Source organism: Leptonychotes weddellii, chromosome 11 (assembly GCF_054177405.1).
Source record: "Leptonychotes weddellii isolate Sample4059 chromosome 11, ASM5417740v2, whole genome shotgun sequence".
Taxonomy (NCBI): domain Eukaryota; kingdom Metazoa; phylum Chordata; class Mammalia; order Carnivora; family Phocidae; genus Leptonychotes; species Leptonychotes weddellii.
Window position 1 is genome coordinate 41,372,108 of NC_138379.1, and position 17,658 is coordinate 41,389,765.

General features: G+C 51.2%; 1 protein-coding gene across 4 annotated transcripts in view; it reads right to left on the reverse strand.

Moving 5' to 3' along the window:
- The window catches only part of AMPD3 (adenosine monophosphate deaminase 3), a 46,191-nt gene that overhangs the window by 16,050 nt on the left and 12,483 nt on the right, over positions 1-17,658 (reverse strand). For all 4 annotated transcript variants that reach the window (XM_031017402.2, XM_031017398.2, XM_006728517.3 and 1 more), the window contains exons 3-6: positions 9,134-9,338; positions 5,519-5,681; positions 2,939-3,158; positions 881-1,010 (exon numbers count right to left, since the gene is read on the reverse strand). In XM_031017402.2, coding sequence (XP_030873262.1) covers positions 881-1,010; positions 2,939-3,158; positions 5,519-5,681; positions 9,134-9,338 — 718 coding nt within the window. The remainder of the gene's footprint in view (positions 1-880; positions 1,011-2,938; positions 3,159-5,518; positions 5,682-9,133; positions 9,339-17,658) is intronic.

The following is a 17,658-nucleotide window of genomic DNA, read 5'->3' on the forward strand; positions in this document are numbered from 1 at the left end:
TCCCCCACACCTGAGCTCCTGTCACACCACACACTGGACATAGTTTCTCCTCTCTCATGGCACAGCACTCTCTCCCTCTTAGTCTTCGGCATATGCTGTGCCCTCTGCCTGGAATGCCATCCCTTCCATTCCCTTGCCCCCGCACCCCCTCCCCCCCGCCCAGGCTGACTCCTATGCACTCTTTTAAGTCAGCTCAGTTCTGGGCTCTTCCTGGAAGCCACAACACTTCACACTGAGAGGACAGGGCTAGGAACTTCTCGGGGACGGTCAGTGACTCCTGTTCAATATCAAACACCCCAGGCTTAGCACTGATATTAGTTAAATGGAAGAAAATGGAACAGCTGGAGGCCATGACCATTTAACACACACACCTGCCCCAGCCGCAGCCGCAGTCCCCGAACCCAGGCTAAGGCTGCTCATGCACCCTAGGGGAGGGGCAAGACGGGAGTGCATTGGATGCTTTTCCTTACCTACTTCTGGTCCAGAAGGAAGCAAAACCACCAACTCCCAAGTCCAAAGAGGTCTTAACAGCCTTTTCTCTCCATGATGAATTCAATACATCCTCCACCTTACAAGTAGCCTGGCCTCAAGTCTTATGACCAATTAACAGACCATACCTTATTTTCCAAGTTAGAGGGCACATTGCAACAGACACATAACACGGACAAAGGTTTCCACCTAGAGTCATACCAAGTACCGTTTGAGACATGGCCCGGCAGAGGGAAGGCAACTCGCCAGTCTTTCTTCCACACGTACACATCACACTCCTCTGGCCAAGGAAGGCCACACAGGGGACCAGCCGCAGACTGGCTCAGGGCATCCCAGTGGGTTGGGAGGGGGACTGGGAGGGGTTGCTCTCAATAGTGGCCCACTGACGCACCTTTCTCACGTTATAGAAGTCTCGGTGGGGGTTACTCTTCAACTCTTTGAACTCAGACATTTCATTTAACATCTCGTGAAGGCTGAACTTGGATTCCAGAAAGTTCAATCGCCGGTGACAGTATGTTTTCCTGCAGGTGGGGAAGGGGGAGAAACCCCAGTTGAGGAGAAGTCACATGGAGCTCTCCAGTTTGGAGACCTCCAGCAGCTGTGGGGACCGGCCCTCAGGTGGAAGGTCAGGATGTAGCAGAGAGGGATGTGGCGGTTCCAGCTTTCTGCAGACCCAGCTGGACTGTGTAACCACCTCCATGTGTTCTGTGACATGAGTGGAGGGTCCATTCAGGGCGGTGCAAAGCTGACTTTGCGACCTCGTGCAGGTTCTTGGACTTCTAGCTGTATGTGCTTAGGCAATTCATCCCAAACCTCTGTTTCCCATGAACAAGTATGGAGATGGCAGTGCCCAAGACTGAGCAGAGTGGATGCTCAGTAAAGGTCTCCCTCCTCATCCCTTCCTTCCTTCTGTGTTCCCATCGATCCTCAGCCACCTTTAACTCCTTAAAAGGAGTTTCACTTCTGCCCAGAACCCCAGTAATACAGCCAAACTATAAGGCAAGACCTGCCCACATTGGCATGGGGAGAAAGCATCCGGTGACCTAATGACATTCCGCAACCCCCGAGACCTGAAGACCCTTCGACTCTGAGATTTCAGGACAAGCAGAGGAGGTTTTGTATCACGAGCAGATGAGGAATGCAGAGATGTTTGTTACTAGGACAGAAATCTCTGCAGGGACTGATGCTCCCGCCAGTCAGCAAAGGCCACCAAGGGTGGGAATGCTCACTGCTGCCAGCCAACTTCCAGCCCACACCCAGCCCAGGGCTTGGCCACGTGCCTGTGCCCACAGCCACACGGAACTTCCAACCACAAGTCATGCCACCCTGCTTCCTGTGACCCCCAAACAAACAGCAGCTCCCTTGGCATGAAATCACTCGGACTTCCATCAGGAGCAGCTGCCGACCCTGGAACAGCACCATCATGTCGACGGAGACAATCCCCAGAGAAGAGCTCAGAGGAAGCATGAAGAGTCTGAGTCAGGAGGGATTTCAAAGGCCATCTCACCTAGTCCCTTTACCAGCAGGACTGGCCTGGACAGCCTCTGGGACAGGACAACCCCTGCTCACATACCTCCTGGAACAGCCAGGGCCCTCCCCCTCCTCTCCCTCCCAAGGCTTCCCTTCATAGCTCCTCCTCACATGGCAGAGGCAAGCCTCCTGGAAACTGCCTTTTCCCCCTACCGGACCTTAGCTCTGCCCTCAGATCAGGGAGGCCTGAGACCCACTCTCCCCACCCCCCTGGGACCCACCCTCCTCCCTTGGAAACTGGCATCACACCATTCCCTGCAAAACCCTGAAGGCAGAGCAAGAGAGTCCTGGGCAGTGACCACACCCTTTTCCTGCCCCCACTGCCGAGTCCTGGCCAAGCACTCAGCACAGCCATTCCCCGGCTCAGGGGCCAGGCCTGCCCAACCTCCTTTGCTGATTAGCTGAAGTGCTCACCAAGAAGGGAGGGACCAAATGCAGGGAGACAACTGCCTTCCAGTTTAGCTCAAGCCAAGCCCACGAGGGAGCGAGCATCCTGGGGGTCATGGCACAAAGCTCCCAGGCTCCCTGCACTCTCCCCTCCAGAAACACGGAAAACCCAACAACCAAAGCAACAGTCTTCTTCTCTCCTCCACCATCTATTGATGCCCTGGGCTGGACCTCTGCAAGGCTGCCACCCTGAGTGGGGAAAGGGAAAACTGACACTTTAAGAAACAGAAGTTCCAGCTTTAGGATGCAGAAGAGACAGGTAGTACTGACTCTAAGAACATGCCAGCCTATGATGGAAAATTGTCGCAGGAACCCACAAAGCACGGGGGGAAAGGGAAAGTACTCTCTTTCTGGGATGATTTAAGCGCAGGAAAGCCCAGAGTAAAAGGGGGACCTGGTTGGCCTTTCCCAGCCCCTTCCTACAGAACAGCCACCATGCAAAGAGAGGCAGACTTGGGGGAAGCCGGCTTACGTGGGGCCATCTGTGATGAGAGCCAGGATGTGGCTCATGTCCACGGTGTAGGTCTCCAGGTCGGGGTAGGGCAGGCTGTGGGGCTCCTGGCGCTCCAGCATCTTCTTGTTATCGTACACGAAGAGGATGCCCCCCTGCATGCGGACCAGGTAGCCCAGGTTGGGGGGAGCATTGTCCAGACAGTAAGGGTCTTCCTGGGGCAGAGGGGGAGGGTGGAAGTCTGCAAAACAGGATTGAGTGATTGCAAAGTGCCCTTGACCTCATGAGCTCACGTGAGCTCAGAAGTCACCTCAGTGAGGGCTATCCTCATCATCTCATCTAAAACCCAACCACCCCCACCACTCTCACCTGCCCTGACATCACATATCTCCTTCCCTCCTTTATATCATCTCCTTGGCATCTGCCACTATGGAAAATAATTCCACTTACTTATCTTGGGTCTTTTATGTTTGGTTTGTTTACTGCTGTATCCGCATTTCCTAGAACAGCCCCTGGCACATGGCTGGCACTTCAGTAAATGTTTTTAATTTAACTGAAATGAGCTTCAGCCTCCTGGGCATGACAGGGACTCCAGGCACATTAGAAAGGGCTGTTGTGTCCTCTCCTAATAAAATAACAGGCAGCACCTGGGACCGCCCAGTGGGAATAATTGTCCCTGTCCTCCCACATCTTCCTGAGCCCGGGGCAGGCAAGGGGCTAGATGGAAGGAGGGCTCCTCTCCTCCCCAAATAAGCACAGAATAGGCAGCTCATCCCCCACAGAGCAGGGAATGGCAAAGACAGAGTTCTCTGTCCCCAGGGCTGTTAGCCCACAGGAGGCAGAAAATGCCGCTTGGCCATTTCCCAGCTATGAGACTGAACAAACCACTTCACCTCTCTGATCCTGCCTGCTCATCTGAGAATAACACACCCTGCCTTAATGGGATGTTGTAAAGGCTGCAAACGTGGGTATAAGCAATGCTTTGTAACAGTGATGCCTATAACCCATCAATTAGACGACATTATTCGCATCACTCTTACCATGAGTTCTCCTGACTCTAGAGAAGCTCCGTCTCTGGCCAAGGAACAGAGGTTATGCTCAATAGCAGTAGATCTGGGGGCTCTGACTCTGCACACCAGCCAACCCCACATAGGGCGCAGCTGCTCAGCTGCCAGCCTAGGCAGGCGGAAGCCCTGGCATCTTCATCGAAGAAAGCAGCCAAGGCCTGGTGATCTGCCTGGGTGTCCCCCAGTCAGTGCTCGGAACAGACCGCCCCAGAGAACACATGAGGCATCACAGGGGCTGAAGCACGTTCCCCCATCAGGCACAGCCCCTGGCTAGCTCAGGAGTCCCTGAAGTGTGCCAGGGGCCTGCAAGAACCCACAGCGTCTGCCTCACCAGGCTCATTCCCAGGCCCCCTGGGTACTCTGTTTTGTATAAAGTACACATTTGACAGCTGGTCCTGTCTGCCCTTGCCCAAACTGGGGCAGGTAGCTTCCACTTGCCTCAGACAGATAGGGAAATGGGCCTGGAAGGGCTGAGATTTAACCAGGGTCCCAGGTGGTCACAGATGCTCAACGTCCAGGTCTCAGAGCTTCAAGGAAAACCTGGACAGGAGACCCCTTGGCACCCATTACACCCAGAGGGCAGCCAGGGTCCTGGGCACTGGCACAGACCAGCAGGCCCTTGCCTGATCCCCCGGTACCACCTCTACAGATGGTGGTTTCTTGTTGTCTTCCTTCATCTTACCTAACTTACTTACGGCCTCTACTGCTCCTAGGTCCTTCTCAGACCAGACTCCCCCAGAAACCATCCTGCCATCTCTGATCTCTTCATCCCCAAATTCTGCAGTGTAAATGCAGCTACCATTGACTGAACACTCACTCACCAGGTGCCAGAACTGCACTAAGTACTTCATGTGCATTCTCTCATTCAATCCTCAGAACGGACCCAGGGTATAGATATTAGTCCCATTTTACAGTTTGAGAAACTGAGGTTTGCCCAAGACAGTGGTGGAGCTGAGACCAGAAGGTAGGTGTGTTTGATTCCAGAGCCTACTTTCCCTGCCCCCAGAACATGCACTCTGCATCTACCCCCATCTACCCCCACCCCACTAGCAAATTCAGCATTTACAGTCGTGGTGTTGTGGGGTTTTTTGGGGTTTTTTTAAAGATTTTATTTATTTATTTGAGAGAGAAAGAATGAGACCGAGAGAGAGCATGAGAGGGGGGAGGGTCAGAGGGAGAAGCAGACTCCCTGCTGAGCAGGGAGCCCGATGCGGGACTCGATCCCGGGACTCCAGGATCATGACCTGAGCTGAAGGCAGTCGCTTAACCAACTGAGTCACCCAGGCACCCAGTCGTGGTGTTGTTTTAAATATCCAGGATGAGATTGCCTATCTCTCTGAACTGCTATAGCTCAGTTCTACCTAGGGCAGAGCATAGAGCGCACACAGAAGGAACCCTTGGGTGTAGGAAGCCCATACCAGGGCCCTGTCCTTAAAACACCATCTGGAACAAATATATCCAGTCAGGAAAAAGTCCTGACCAACTCTTGGGCCATGCCCCACTTAGGACCCCCCATGCACCCACAGTGCCCTACCTGGGAGGCCTTCTTCCGGAGGCATGGTGTCTACCCGCCGATGGCCCAGGTACTGGGCAGTGGTCCGTGGAAAGCGGTGGTAGGCAAGCCTGGCATACTTCTCCCGTATCATCAAGGCCTTGGCCAGGCTCTTGGCAGCCTGCTCATAGTCCTCCACAGTGATCTGCAGAAGGGGGTGGGCAGAGAAGAGTCCACATAGCAGGACTGAGACCACGGTCCATAGCAAGATCTCCTGCAAAGTTGGCTTTCAGCTGGCAGCTGAGAACTTGGGTTTCAGGTGCCTTCCCCACAAGCTAATATGAGCAGCTCATCCAGCCTAAACGGTTTGCACAAACACTACGGTTTATGCCGAACACCTGGTTTTCTCTGGGAGTCTGGAAGACAAGGTTTTTATTAACCTTGGGTGCTGAGTCTCTGATGAGCTTCCATGGTAGACGGCACTTCAAATATGTCACGAGTCGATGCTGAAGGAATGAAGTGTGTTCTGCTGACGCCACAGGGAGAGGAGTCTGGGTTCTGGGAGATTCTACTGCCTGTTCCTTTTCCCTGTGCTGACTTCGCTCTGCATCCATTCACTGTAATAAATCCTAGTCCTGAGTACAACTCTGTGCTGGGTCCTACGTGTCCTCCTAGTCAATGACTGAGCCCAGGGACCCCTGGCCCAGGCGGAGAATGAGGGCTGCTGGAGACTCAGAGGAAGGCAGGTCCTCCAGCCTGCACCCCCAAGACCAGCCTCTGGTGCTGCTAGTGAAACCACAGCCCTCCTGCTGCACCCTGAACATGAAGAGCCAGGGCCTGGACCATAGCCCTGACGAGGGTGAGGATCATCACTTTCACTGGAGAAAACACAGGGGTCCCCCAGAGGTAAACATAAAAACTCGGCATGCTCAGTCTGCTGCTTTGCCACCCCCTGGCTTCTGTTTCGTCTGTGAATCACCCAATTCACCCAGTCAACAAGCACTTATTGGCAAGTGTTAGATTTCATTTTGGTCCTCACAGCAACCCATTTTACCAAGGGGGAAACCGTGACCCAGAGAGGATAAATCACTTGCCAGAAGTTACAAAGTCAGACTTCAGATTCTGATCTGATTGGCTCCCTGCACCTAAGCATGTTCTGCCTTCCCAGAGCTGCCTGTTTCTCAAAGATGGAAGAGAGAAATTCCCACCTTCCAGTGGGCTCATTTATCTCTGTCTGTCTGGGAAGGAGGTGTGTGGCAGAAATCCAAACGTGTCTGGGGAGACAAGCAGCTAAACTGACAGTCATAACAGGATGTAAGTGACACAGAGCAGAGGGAGGTACAAGATGCCGGTGGAGCATGGGGGTGTGGGGCGTGTTCCTGGAAGTTTCCTCTCTGCTTTAATTAAAAACCACTTTTAGTTTTAAAACATTTTAAACACACAGACAAGCAGTGAAGATAATATGACAGACACCCATGTGTCTACCTTCCAGAGCTAAAACTTCTAATGTTTTTCATTACTGTTCCAGATCTCCCATATATTTGAATAAATAAATCATCACAGACACAGCTAAAACTCCACCCTCCCTGCTCCTCCACCCCACTCCAGGCTCAGAGGAAGGAAGCTGGTATATAGCTTTCCCATGCATGTTTTTATACTTTTACTCAATGTTGCTCCTCGCTTTTGTTAAGAAAGTAGCTTCTCCCTTCCTGATTCCACGTGTCCCCACATTAATTCCATTTTACACCTTCCAGTGGACGGATTCTGAGAGCAGCAGGAATAGGTGAATAGACACAAACATCTTAGAACCTTAGACAAAAATATGTCCCTGCCAATGACAAAGCCAAACACTTGGCAGAGCCAAAGGACTCAGCAGGGCAAGGGGCTCAGGCCATGGCTAAAGTATCAGAAAGGGTGCTCAGGAGCCCAGCTGACCAGCAGTCACCAGCCAGCTTATAGACACTGTGGGCCCTATGCCCAGCAGCAGGCCCACTGAGAGCCAAGGTGATCTGTAAGGTCAGCCTGCCTTTCATGGACTCATAGCTCTCTAGGGACCAACTGCCCAATTCAGGGGCTCCATGCCAGGAGACCGATGGAAAGAAGCTAGCTACTGCACCAAGCCAACATCCTCCCATTCAGCTGGCTGCCGGTCCACCTCTACTCCCCCTTCTCCTGTTCTGCCCACATGTCAGAGGCCAGGTAGATATTAAGGACTCCTGGTCAGGATGCTGCATCTTCAGAGAAGGCCTGCATTGTGTCCAATCCAACAAAATTCCCATCCATAGGAACTTAAAGTGTGGTACACCCACACAGTGGAATATTATGCACTTGTTAAAAAAAAAGAACAAGGATGTTCTTTATATATTAATACGGCATTATCTCCTAGATGTGCCGTTAAGTGAGAAAAGCTAGAGTCAGTATAATGTGTATAGTAAACTACCATTTATGTAAAAATAAACAAATTATATGTGCCTAATTAATTTTAGATACACATAAGAAACCAAAGCCAAGGATTGCCTCAAATAATAAAATATTTGGGGGGGCATCTAGGTGGCACAGTCGGTTAAGCATCCGACTCTTGATTTCAGTTCAGGTCATGATCTCAGGGATGTGAGATAGAGTCCTGCATCACGTCGGGCTTCATGGCTCAGCAGAGAGTCTGCTTGGGACTCTCTCTCCCTCTCCCTCTGCCCCCCCTCCACCTTGCACATGTGTGTGCCCTCTCTCTCAAAAAAAAACGAAGAAGAAGAAGAGAGAGTTAACAAGGACAAGGACAATTGAGGTGTGGGTAGCAGGTTGAGGGCCAGGGAGAGAGAACCAAACTTAACCCTGTACTAAGTGATACTTCTCTTCAAGAAGGAAGCAATAAAAATGCATCATCCAACCAAGAAAATTAGCACATTTTCAGTGACTGAGCTTGTTCATTTTCTCATCAAGACCCCCTCTTCCGGGGCGCCTGGGTGGCTCAGTCGTTAAGCGTCTGCCTTCGGCTCAGGTCATGATCTCAGGTTCCTGGGATCGAGCCCCGCATCGGGCTCCCTGCTCCGTGGGAAGCCTGCTTCTCCCTCTCCCACTCCCCCTGCTTCTGTTCCTTCTCTCGCTGTGTCTCTCTCTGTCAAATAAATAAATAAAATCTTTAAAAAAAAAACTCTCTTCCTGGTTGGGAGGGTCTAGCCTGTATTTAAGGATACTGAGCCGAATCCCATAGGAGGAGCTGAACCAGCAATGACTGATTCCACACAAACCAGTCAACACGTGGACTTCGAGTCCACTCAACATTTGGAAACACTCAAGGGTCTGAGCTGGCATCTTCCTCAGTGGGCTGCAGGGATTGAGAGCAGCATTCTGGACCCACAGAACACAAGGACCTTGCAGGCCACAGGCCCAGTGTGCCAGCCCGCAGCCCTCGCCCCGCCCCCACAGGAAGGAGCAGTGCCCTAGCCACACCCACACCCCACAACCTCCACTAAGACCCTCCTTCTCTTCAGACTCCTGTGCCTCCTGCCCACCACCTCCCAGACACCCGTGGACCGGAACAAGCTTCAGCGCTAGGCATGTCCCTGGTGGCCAAGGACCCCGGCCTCTGCACAAAGCACATGGGCCCTCACGCAGGCCCCAGGGGCACAGGTAGAGAGTGGGGAGTGGGAGATGCCTTACCCCGGCACAGTAATCTCCACTGATGGTGACCCGCTGGAACTCGGGCATGGCATAGGGCACTGGCGTGGGCTGGGAAGTGGTGCCAGGGAGCACAGGGGTCGTGGGAGACATGACCGGACTGGCCGTCGGGGGGCCCTTCCAATCTTGCTGCGTCGGCATTTGCAGAGACAGGGACTGGGACCGAATCATCTTGAAACTTTTCTTTCTAAAAGCCAAGGACAAGGAAAAGTGGGAAACATCAGCCACGAATTGGGGCAAGTGATAAAGAGTCTTTGTTATGCACATGGCAGGAGAATTGCCCTCTGATTCATCACTGGTACTGGCCCTACCATTAAGAAATTGCTCATTATGCCTTCCTCTCACTCACATCTTTGCCTGAGGTACAGAACAGCCCTGCAGACAACCCTCCCTGAGGTCACTAAGAATGGCCGTGGCCTGTGTTTCCACGGCACACAGAACCTTGGAGAGGGCGCCTGGGTGGCTCAGTTGGTTAAGCGACTGCCTTCGGCTCAGGTCATGATCCCGGAGTCCCGGGATCGAGTCCCGCATCGGGCTCCCTGCTCGGCAGGGAGTCTGCTTCTCCCTCTGACCCTACCCCCTCTTGTGCTCTCTCTCTCACTCTCTGTCTCTCTCAAATAAATAAATAAAATTTAAAAAAAAAAAATTTAAAAAAAAAGAACCTTGGGGAAAGCAACTGTCTTGGGAGACACACTGCCAGGGTCTCACACCGAAGGCAGGAGGAGGGTGGACCCGGTCAAGTCACCCAAACTCTAAGTCCCAGCACGTGAGCAGCCTCAGGAAGGACAGTGAACAGGGTCATAGATGACACCCACCTTGTATTTCACAGAGTTCGAAATCTGGGGCACTGGAACCAGGAGAGAGAGCGTGACCACCCACTAGTCCCACCTCTTTTCTTCATGAAGGAGTCAGGGGCCCAGAAATAGAAGAGAGCATGCTCAAGGTCACATGGCAAGGTGGCAGCTAGCCCTTAGCCTTCTGGGGACCCTGCTCCACCTTGTCACCCCCGCTGCTCCTTCCTCAAGCCCGACATGCACCATCTGGGCTGCTGCTACTGCTGGGCCAGCACAGACCTGTATCTCTATTATGGGAAAGAGAATGGTCAGCATCAAGTTCAGGGCCCTTTGGACCTGTCACTTCAGCACCAAAAGTGATTTCACAAACTCTTGGGGAAGTGGGCACAAGGTGGTTTAAAAGGCTGCAAGCTCATGCTTATTTGCAGTGATTCGTAAATACTCACCTTCCTCATTAACTAAAGAGTAACATTTCAGTGACATCACCCCCAAGTCCTAGGATCCCCAGGAAGGGAGTTGAAGGTGAAGCAATGAGGTGAAGCCATGAGCACTCCCCTCTCCCACGTCTTTTTCTCTGCCTTTAAAGACCCCAGTCCCCCAGCATTGGAGTATCCAATGCCAGAAACTAGCTGAGGGCCCAGCAGGGTAGCCAGGGCCTACAGCCACCAGCAAAAGACCCAATGACCCACCAGAGCCCATAGAACCCCTCTCTTCTCCGGGTACCATGATACCTAGAAGGGGTGGGGAAATTGCCTGATCTCCAAACAGGCGTTATGAGTCACCTGGAAGCAGTTATCTTCCTCCTGACCCTTGGCCAGGTCTCCTCACAGGCCCACTGCCAATTTTTCAGGAACCACATTGACCTCCTCTGCCTATACACCTACCACTTGCTATGACTCTCTGATCCTTATCTGCCCACCTGTGTTATCCCTTGTTTGGGGCCAGGCTGTTTGCACCTGGAAAGTAGAGGCAGCCCCTTTTCAGGAGTTTGCCTTTGCCCAGCCCATGACCCTGCATAACAGAGGCACTGAGTCGTTCCAGAAACGCAGCCTGAACTCCAGGAGCCTCCAGCCCAGGCTCTCTCCAGCCTGCCACCCATCCATTCCACAGAGCGGAGCTAAGCATCCTGCCCCGAGGAAGATGCCCATTCATGCCAGTCAATCATTCCTCAGAGGCAGATTCACCTTGAGCAATAAAGCTCTCACTTCGGCATCTTTTGGACGTTCACACCTACAGGAAGAGCTATTACTTTGGCCTCCCTCTAACATTCTGACTGGTTCAGCTGGATCCCATGAGACTCTGGCGTTTGTGTCACTCACATGCCTGCCAGCTCATGGTTTTTATCTTTGCCAACTTCACCCCCCTCCATGCCTCAGCCAATGCCGCCTGAGGGCTGGTCTCACCAAGGAGAAGCAAGATGACATCTAAGGTAAGCAACAGGTAAGAAAGGTCATAAAGCCCACCACGTTCAGGAAGCTGGAAGGCTGCCTAAGCCAGGAGCCCACCAGGCTTGTCCTAGGAATATCCATATTCTTCTGCCACAATGAGGAAGCCAGTACCCCCGAGCTGTGCCCAAAGAACTCTTCTTGAAGACGTCCATTATGGCTCCATCTTGGTCTTCAAGTGAGCACCAGATTGTCACATGTGGACATCCCTGGGCTGAGAGCCCTGATTCTACAGGCACAAGGGACAGGTTTAACAACAGATGGGCCATCTCCTCAGGGCTCACTCACCCTGGGCAAGGGCTTAGAGTAACCAGAGCTAACCATTAAGCTTGTATCTCAGCAAATTGGAAAAGCTAAATGGAGCCCAAGGAGAGGGCCCTGTATTTATTTTCTATCGCTGCATAACAAATTACCACAAGCTTGGTGGCTTAAAAGTATACCCATTTATTGGCTCACAGTTCTGTAAGTGAGAAGTCTGGGTGGGCTTGGCTGGGCTCTATGCTTGGGGTATCAAAAGGCCAAAGTCAAGATTCTGGCTTCACTGAGCTCTTATCTGGAGACTCTAGGAAAGAATCCCCTTCCATGCTTATGCAGGGTGTTGGCAGAATCCAGTTCCGTGTGGCTGTAAGACTGCTGTGCCATACACTATAGTCTAATTGCAGGAGTGATGTCTCATCATATTCAGAGGGTCTGGAGTTAGAGAGGGCCATCTTTGGTGGGGGAGCATTTTAGAAATTCTACCGTAGGCCCATACATAGCATCCATTCCATCCAGTCAAGGCTCAGCCAACAAAGGTGCAGAGCAGCAACTGAGTGACTGAATGTGTGTGTGTGTGTGTGTGTGTCTCTGTGTGTCCACACACCTGTCTTTCTTTCCCTCTCAAGACCATCTGAAGCCCCACATGCGTAACAGTAATAAAAGAAGGAGCCATAAGCTTTATCTGAAGTAGAGAACCATGGGGTGTCTTGGCTGAAAAGGATTTTAAACATTACACACCCCAGTCCCCTCACTAAGACAGCCTCTGCTTAAACACCTCCACTGACAAACAGCTCACTACATTTCTGAACAAGACATCAGTCATCAATCATTTATTCAAGAAACATTTACCAAGCACTTACTCTGGGCCAGGCCAGTGCTAAGCACGGAAACAAGGTGAACAAAACATGATCTGTTGTCACTGTTAGAAAGCACTTCCTTATGATGGGCCAAGATCTGTCTGTCCACGGTCCCACCTGTTGTACCTCGTGCTAGCCCTTGGGGCACCAGAGTGAGCCAGCTCTCTCTGCCATAGCTGGAAGGCCCCCTCCTTCCCCCACCCACATATCCACCTGGCAGAAACTCAGTCCTGCCAAAAAGCTGGCCAGAGTGTGGGGCTGTGGGCATACCAGCTCCAGGCCAGGCCTGAAGGCCCAAGGGGCCAGGAGCAGCTTCATTCTCTCTGAAATGGACGGGCCTCCTGGGCCACAGAGACTTTCTTGCCCAAACAGGCCCTCAACACAAGGACATGAACTGGTCACATGGGCTGTTATTACAGTACCTTTCAGCACCTGTCTGATACCTTTCCTGCCCCAGGTCTACGGCCCTTGGCTGCCCCTGCCATTCACTGTGTCCCCATCCTTACCCTGCCCCACTCTCCAGCCCTCCTCAGCTCCTGGGCACCCCAAAGCCTTCCCGTAATAACATTTGATTCATACGCCAAACCCAAGTTAAGACCTCAAGGCCCTCCTCAATCTTCTAGAGAACAACCAGCATCTTCCCAGGGACCTTCTGAAGCCCGCTGCCCTGTGTAGTCTGTCCAGAGAACTTCCAGGCAGGGGAAATCACCAAAGCAAACCGTTCACCAAAGGCTCTCAGTTGTGTACAGTGAATCAGGGGGCCACACGCAGATCTCACTTTACTCAATAAAGTACCAAGTGTCAGGCCCCAGAGAAACTATACCCCGAACTCCAGGAGCTGACTGATGCTGGCATAGCTGGCCAGACGATTCAATAGACTGTCATCACACAATGGGGTTGGTGTGTGAGATGCTCTGGATGTTTGGGGATCCCAGAGGAGACACCTAATCAGACTGGGGGTGAGAGCAGTGAAGCAGCAGGGTCAGAGAAGTCTACCTACGTCATTCCCAAGGGGAATGGGGAACACTCCAGAATGGGCAGGCTTGTTTGAACCCTCCCCACACACACACACACTCAGATCATTCTGGCAGCCTCTACCCCTCCAGATGAGAATTACCATTTTAAAGGTTTGGGGCAAGAGTCCCAAACCAGCATGGAGATTTATTAATAGTTTGAATCTGAATGTCATTAGGTGGGGCAGGCATCCCCCACTTCCGGAGGTTCATCTGTCCCCATTGCTTCCACCATCATTGCACTGATTCCTGGGGAAGTGGGGACCCACGGTCTAAGAAGGGGAGCAGTGATTGATACCCGAGGTCACAGCCCATCCAGAAAGGAGAAAGCAGATACAGCTGACTATGGTGTGTAGTAGAGAACCATGGGGTGTCTTGGCTGGCTAAACATTACACACCCCAGTCCCCTCACTAAGCTGCAGCAGATACAGCTGACTATGGTGTGTGCCCATGATGGGTGGCCGCTGTGAGAAAGGATGCCAGGCCCTTGGGCCCCACAGACAGCACCTACTCTGTGTGCACACCAAGTGACCAGCGGCCTGCCCAGATGGGCATAGCTTTGATTTGCACACTTGAAGCCTATCAGGCGTAAAGACTCACAATCTCAACCCCTGTCTCTCCCTTCACCTCCCTCTGATAACCTGCCCTCACACGTCACTGTCTCCCTTGGCTCCCTCCTGACCAAATGTGGGTCTCCACTGCCTGCCAGCTCCCTTCCTCCCTCTCCCCAGTCCTTCCCAGCTGCCCTTCCTCCTAAAAGACTCCGGAGGTCAAAATAAAGTACAATCTTGACTATCTTTTAAAATAGGCCTAATACTCTCTACTCTTAACTTTAAAAGCAGATGAATCAAACTGTTTAAATGAAGCTCCTTGGGACACCTGGGTGCTCATCGGTTGGGTGTCCGACTCTTGATTTCAGCTCAGATCATGATCTCAGGGTCCTGAGATGGAGCCCTGTGTTGGGATCCATGCTGGGCATGCAGCCTGCTTGAGATTCTCTCTCTCTCTCTCTCAAATAAATAAATTTTAAAAAATCTTTTAAAGAAAACAAATGTAGCTCCTTTATTAATGGCCCTGAATTTAAAAAGTTACCTACCCCTGATTTAAGAAATTTCATTAAACAGAATGATTTAATAACACCATAGCTGTGATATGCTCAATTCCTAACAAATACCTGTTTATCTGTTTTACTTGGGAAAGTAGCTGTTCTAGAAAGCTACATTTTTCAGACAAAATCTGGCCCCCTTATACCCTAATTTAAAAAAAAAACAAAACAGGGGCGCCTGGGTGGCTCAGTTGGTTGGGCGACTGCCTTCGGCTCAGGTCATGATCCTGGAGTCCCGGGATCGAGTCCCACGTCGGGCTCCTTGCTCGGCGGGGAGTCTGCTTCTCCCTCTGCCCTTCCCCCCTCTCATGCTCTCTCTCTCTAATAAATAAATAAATCTTAATATTTAAAAAAAAAAAACAGCTATGGTGTGGCTTTTTTAAAATGAAATCCATAATTCCTATATTTTAATCAGAGAATGCTGAACACAATTTAAAATTCTCTCGATGACTTGTAGTCATCATTGTGTTACCCAGTCATGAGCTTAGAGGCATTTTGTCCCAAGACTGCTGTGCTTCGAATTCTTGTGTCTGCTTTTCATGACTTTCTCCTTCACTGTTGACTGTCAAATAATAATGATGATAAAAACAAGAACACTAATGATGTTCCAAGCACTGTCCTAAGTAGTGATGCGTATTAGCTCACTTAATTCTTGCAAGGTAGGTGCTTTTATTATCCTCATTGTGCAGATCAGGAAATAGGTTCCTGCAGTTAAGAGCCTCACCTGAGGCCCCTCAGTAGTAAGAGATGGGCTGTCATCTGAACCCAGTGGCCTGACCACCACGCCTGAGCTCACAGTCGCCACGCGCCACTTCTGCGTCCCTGCCCACGGAAATCCCTCTCCCCACTTCTAATCTCCTTCCTTAAATATGTCACAGGGTAAGACCACCAAGGTTATTTGAACTCTGTGTAAAGAATAAGTAGGAGATGGGATGGGAGTATTGGGGAGAAGACAGCTAAAAACTACAGGGTTTCTTTTGGGGGTGATAAAAATGCTCTAAAGTTGATTGTGGTGATGGTTGCCTAAGTCTGCAAATATAATAAAACAATTGAATTGTACACGTTAAATGGGTAGATTGTACGGTATCTGAATTATATCTCAATAAAGCTGTTTAAAAGGAAGAAACAGGAGAGCTGGGGAGCACTAAGGTACATTTTGGTTGCACATTCTTCGTGTTGCCATCAATGTGGCCCTAAGCTGCAACTTTGTACTTTAGTAGAGTGGGTGAGCTCTGGCTAGGGAGGATGATAGGATTCAATGTGGACAAAGGGATAGCTTCTGGGTACCTCTCAGCTTCTCCTGTCTTCCTTCCTCTGCCCCCTAACTTTGATTCCATAGATTGTCCGCCCCACCATCACACCTTGACCTGCCCCCAAGTCCCATTCGAGACCTGGGACTCCCAACAGAATCCCAGTGTCATCTTCCTAAGGAAGCAGGGCCCTGTGGCAAGCTGTCCCTGCTGGTCTCCTCATCTGGTCTAGCCTGCAAAACGAGAGCTTCTCTGAGCAGCCTGGAACATTGGCTCCCTGGCGTCGGTCCCCATCCTAGAAGGGTGATGTCCGAGCCCAGCTCAGCTCTTAGAGTTGCTGGCAACCTGGACACCCAGCCTCCATGCTGCAGCCGCTCATCTTTCCTATTCACCATCCAGTTTTTCTTCTTTTTATAAGAAGCTGGTTTACTTCCTGGTTTTAGTTTATGCCTTTACATGAGACTTAACAATAGTCTGTGCCTTTCTTTTTTTTTTTTTTAAATAAGAGAGAAAAGGCAATGGTTGTAAAGAAAGGCCTTCTCCAAGCGCCAGGAATATTCAGGCTTGTCAGAGGAGCCAGGATGAGGAAGGGCTTTGTCCAAACTGGATGCCCTTTCTCATGTCACAGTTTGAAACACAGACCCGCAGACTCTGGGCATCTGGAGATGTGCTGCTGGCTCCGGGCCTGTGGGCTCCTTGCAGGACAGCTCCACATCACTGTTTATATTCCAGAATGTCAGGGAGGAGCGAGAAATAAAGAGGAAGCTGGGGAGAGGGTTCCTCCAGGGACTGCTCACATCTGAATATTTGCATAATGGTGCCTCTACTGAGCAGCGAAGCGGAAAGACAGATTAGGGACGTGCAGCTCTGGACAACACTGGGACTTCCCGCAGGTAAGTCCAGGAACCAGTCTGTCCTTTGGCAGAAAACCAGTGGGCAGTAAGGAGCTTTGGCCCAGCTGCTTTTCCTTTCATTCAAAAGCCAGCAATTATACCCTGGCGAGCAGCACCCGGTGTCATTCCAGCATCTACGGGTGGCACCAAAGACTCCACCCCTGGCCGGAGATGGAATAGCCTGGTGATCAAAGTTGGGGTTCTAGATTCAAAAGACATGGGTTCTAGTCCCTGCTCTGTCACTTCCTCACTATGCATCCTCTTGCAGGCTAATTTAACCTCTCTGAGCCCTAGATTCCTAATCTGCAAAATGGAAGTCAATAAGAATATCCAACTAATCAGCTTAATGTGGGGAGTAAAGAAGGCAAGCAGCCCAGCACTGAGCGGGCGGCGAGCATCTGCTGCACCTGTCTCCTCGGCAGGGAGTCGGGCAAACCGGGAACAGGGACATGGGGCTTCCTGTGACCCAGGCACTGTCCTAAGCCCTTCCCATGTCAATTCCCTCATTCCTCACAACACCCCACAAAAGTAGCTACTGTTACCATCCCTGCTTTTTAGGTGAAGAAGAGACTGGGGCACAGAGGAGTTTCCTAATTTTCCAAGGTCATAGAACATTCTAGTGATGGCAGAACACAGCGGTCCGGAGAGCTGTAGCCACTCTGATGTAGTATCTGCATCTATGAAGGAACAGGATATCTTTTCTCTGCCACACATCCACTGCTCATCACCACGGGCTAAGTCCTGGGCTGTATCCTGGGGATAAGGTGGGAACCAGAGGCAGATCTCAAGGAGCTTCCAGAGAGATGCAAACCGAGACCACCAATCCTAGCAAGGAGGGACAGAACATGATTTCTGGAGAGGAGCCTACAGAAGAGTTTCTGGAAACCATGGA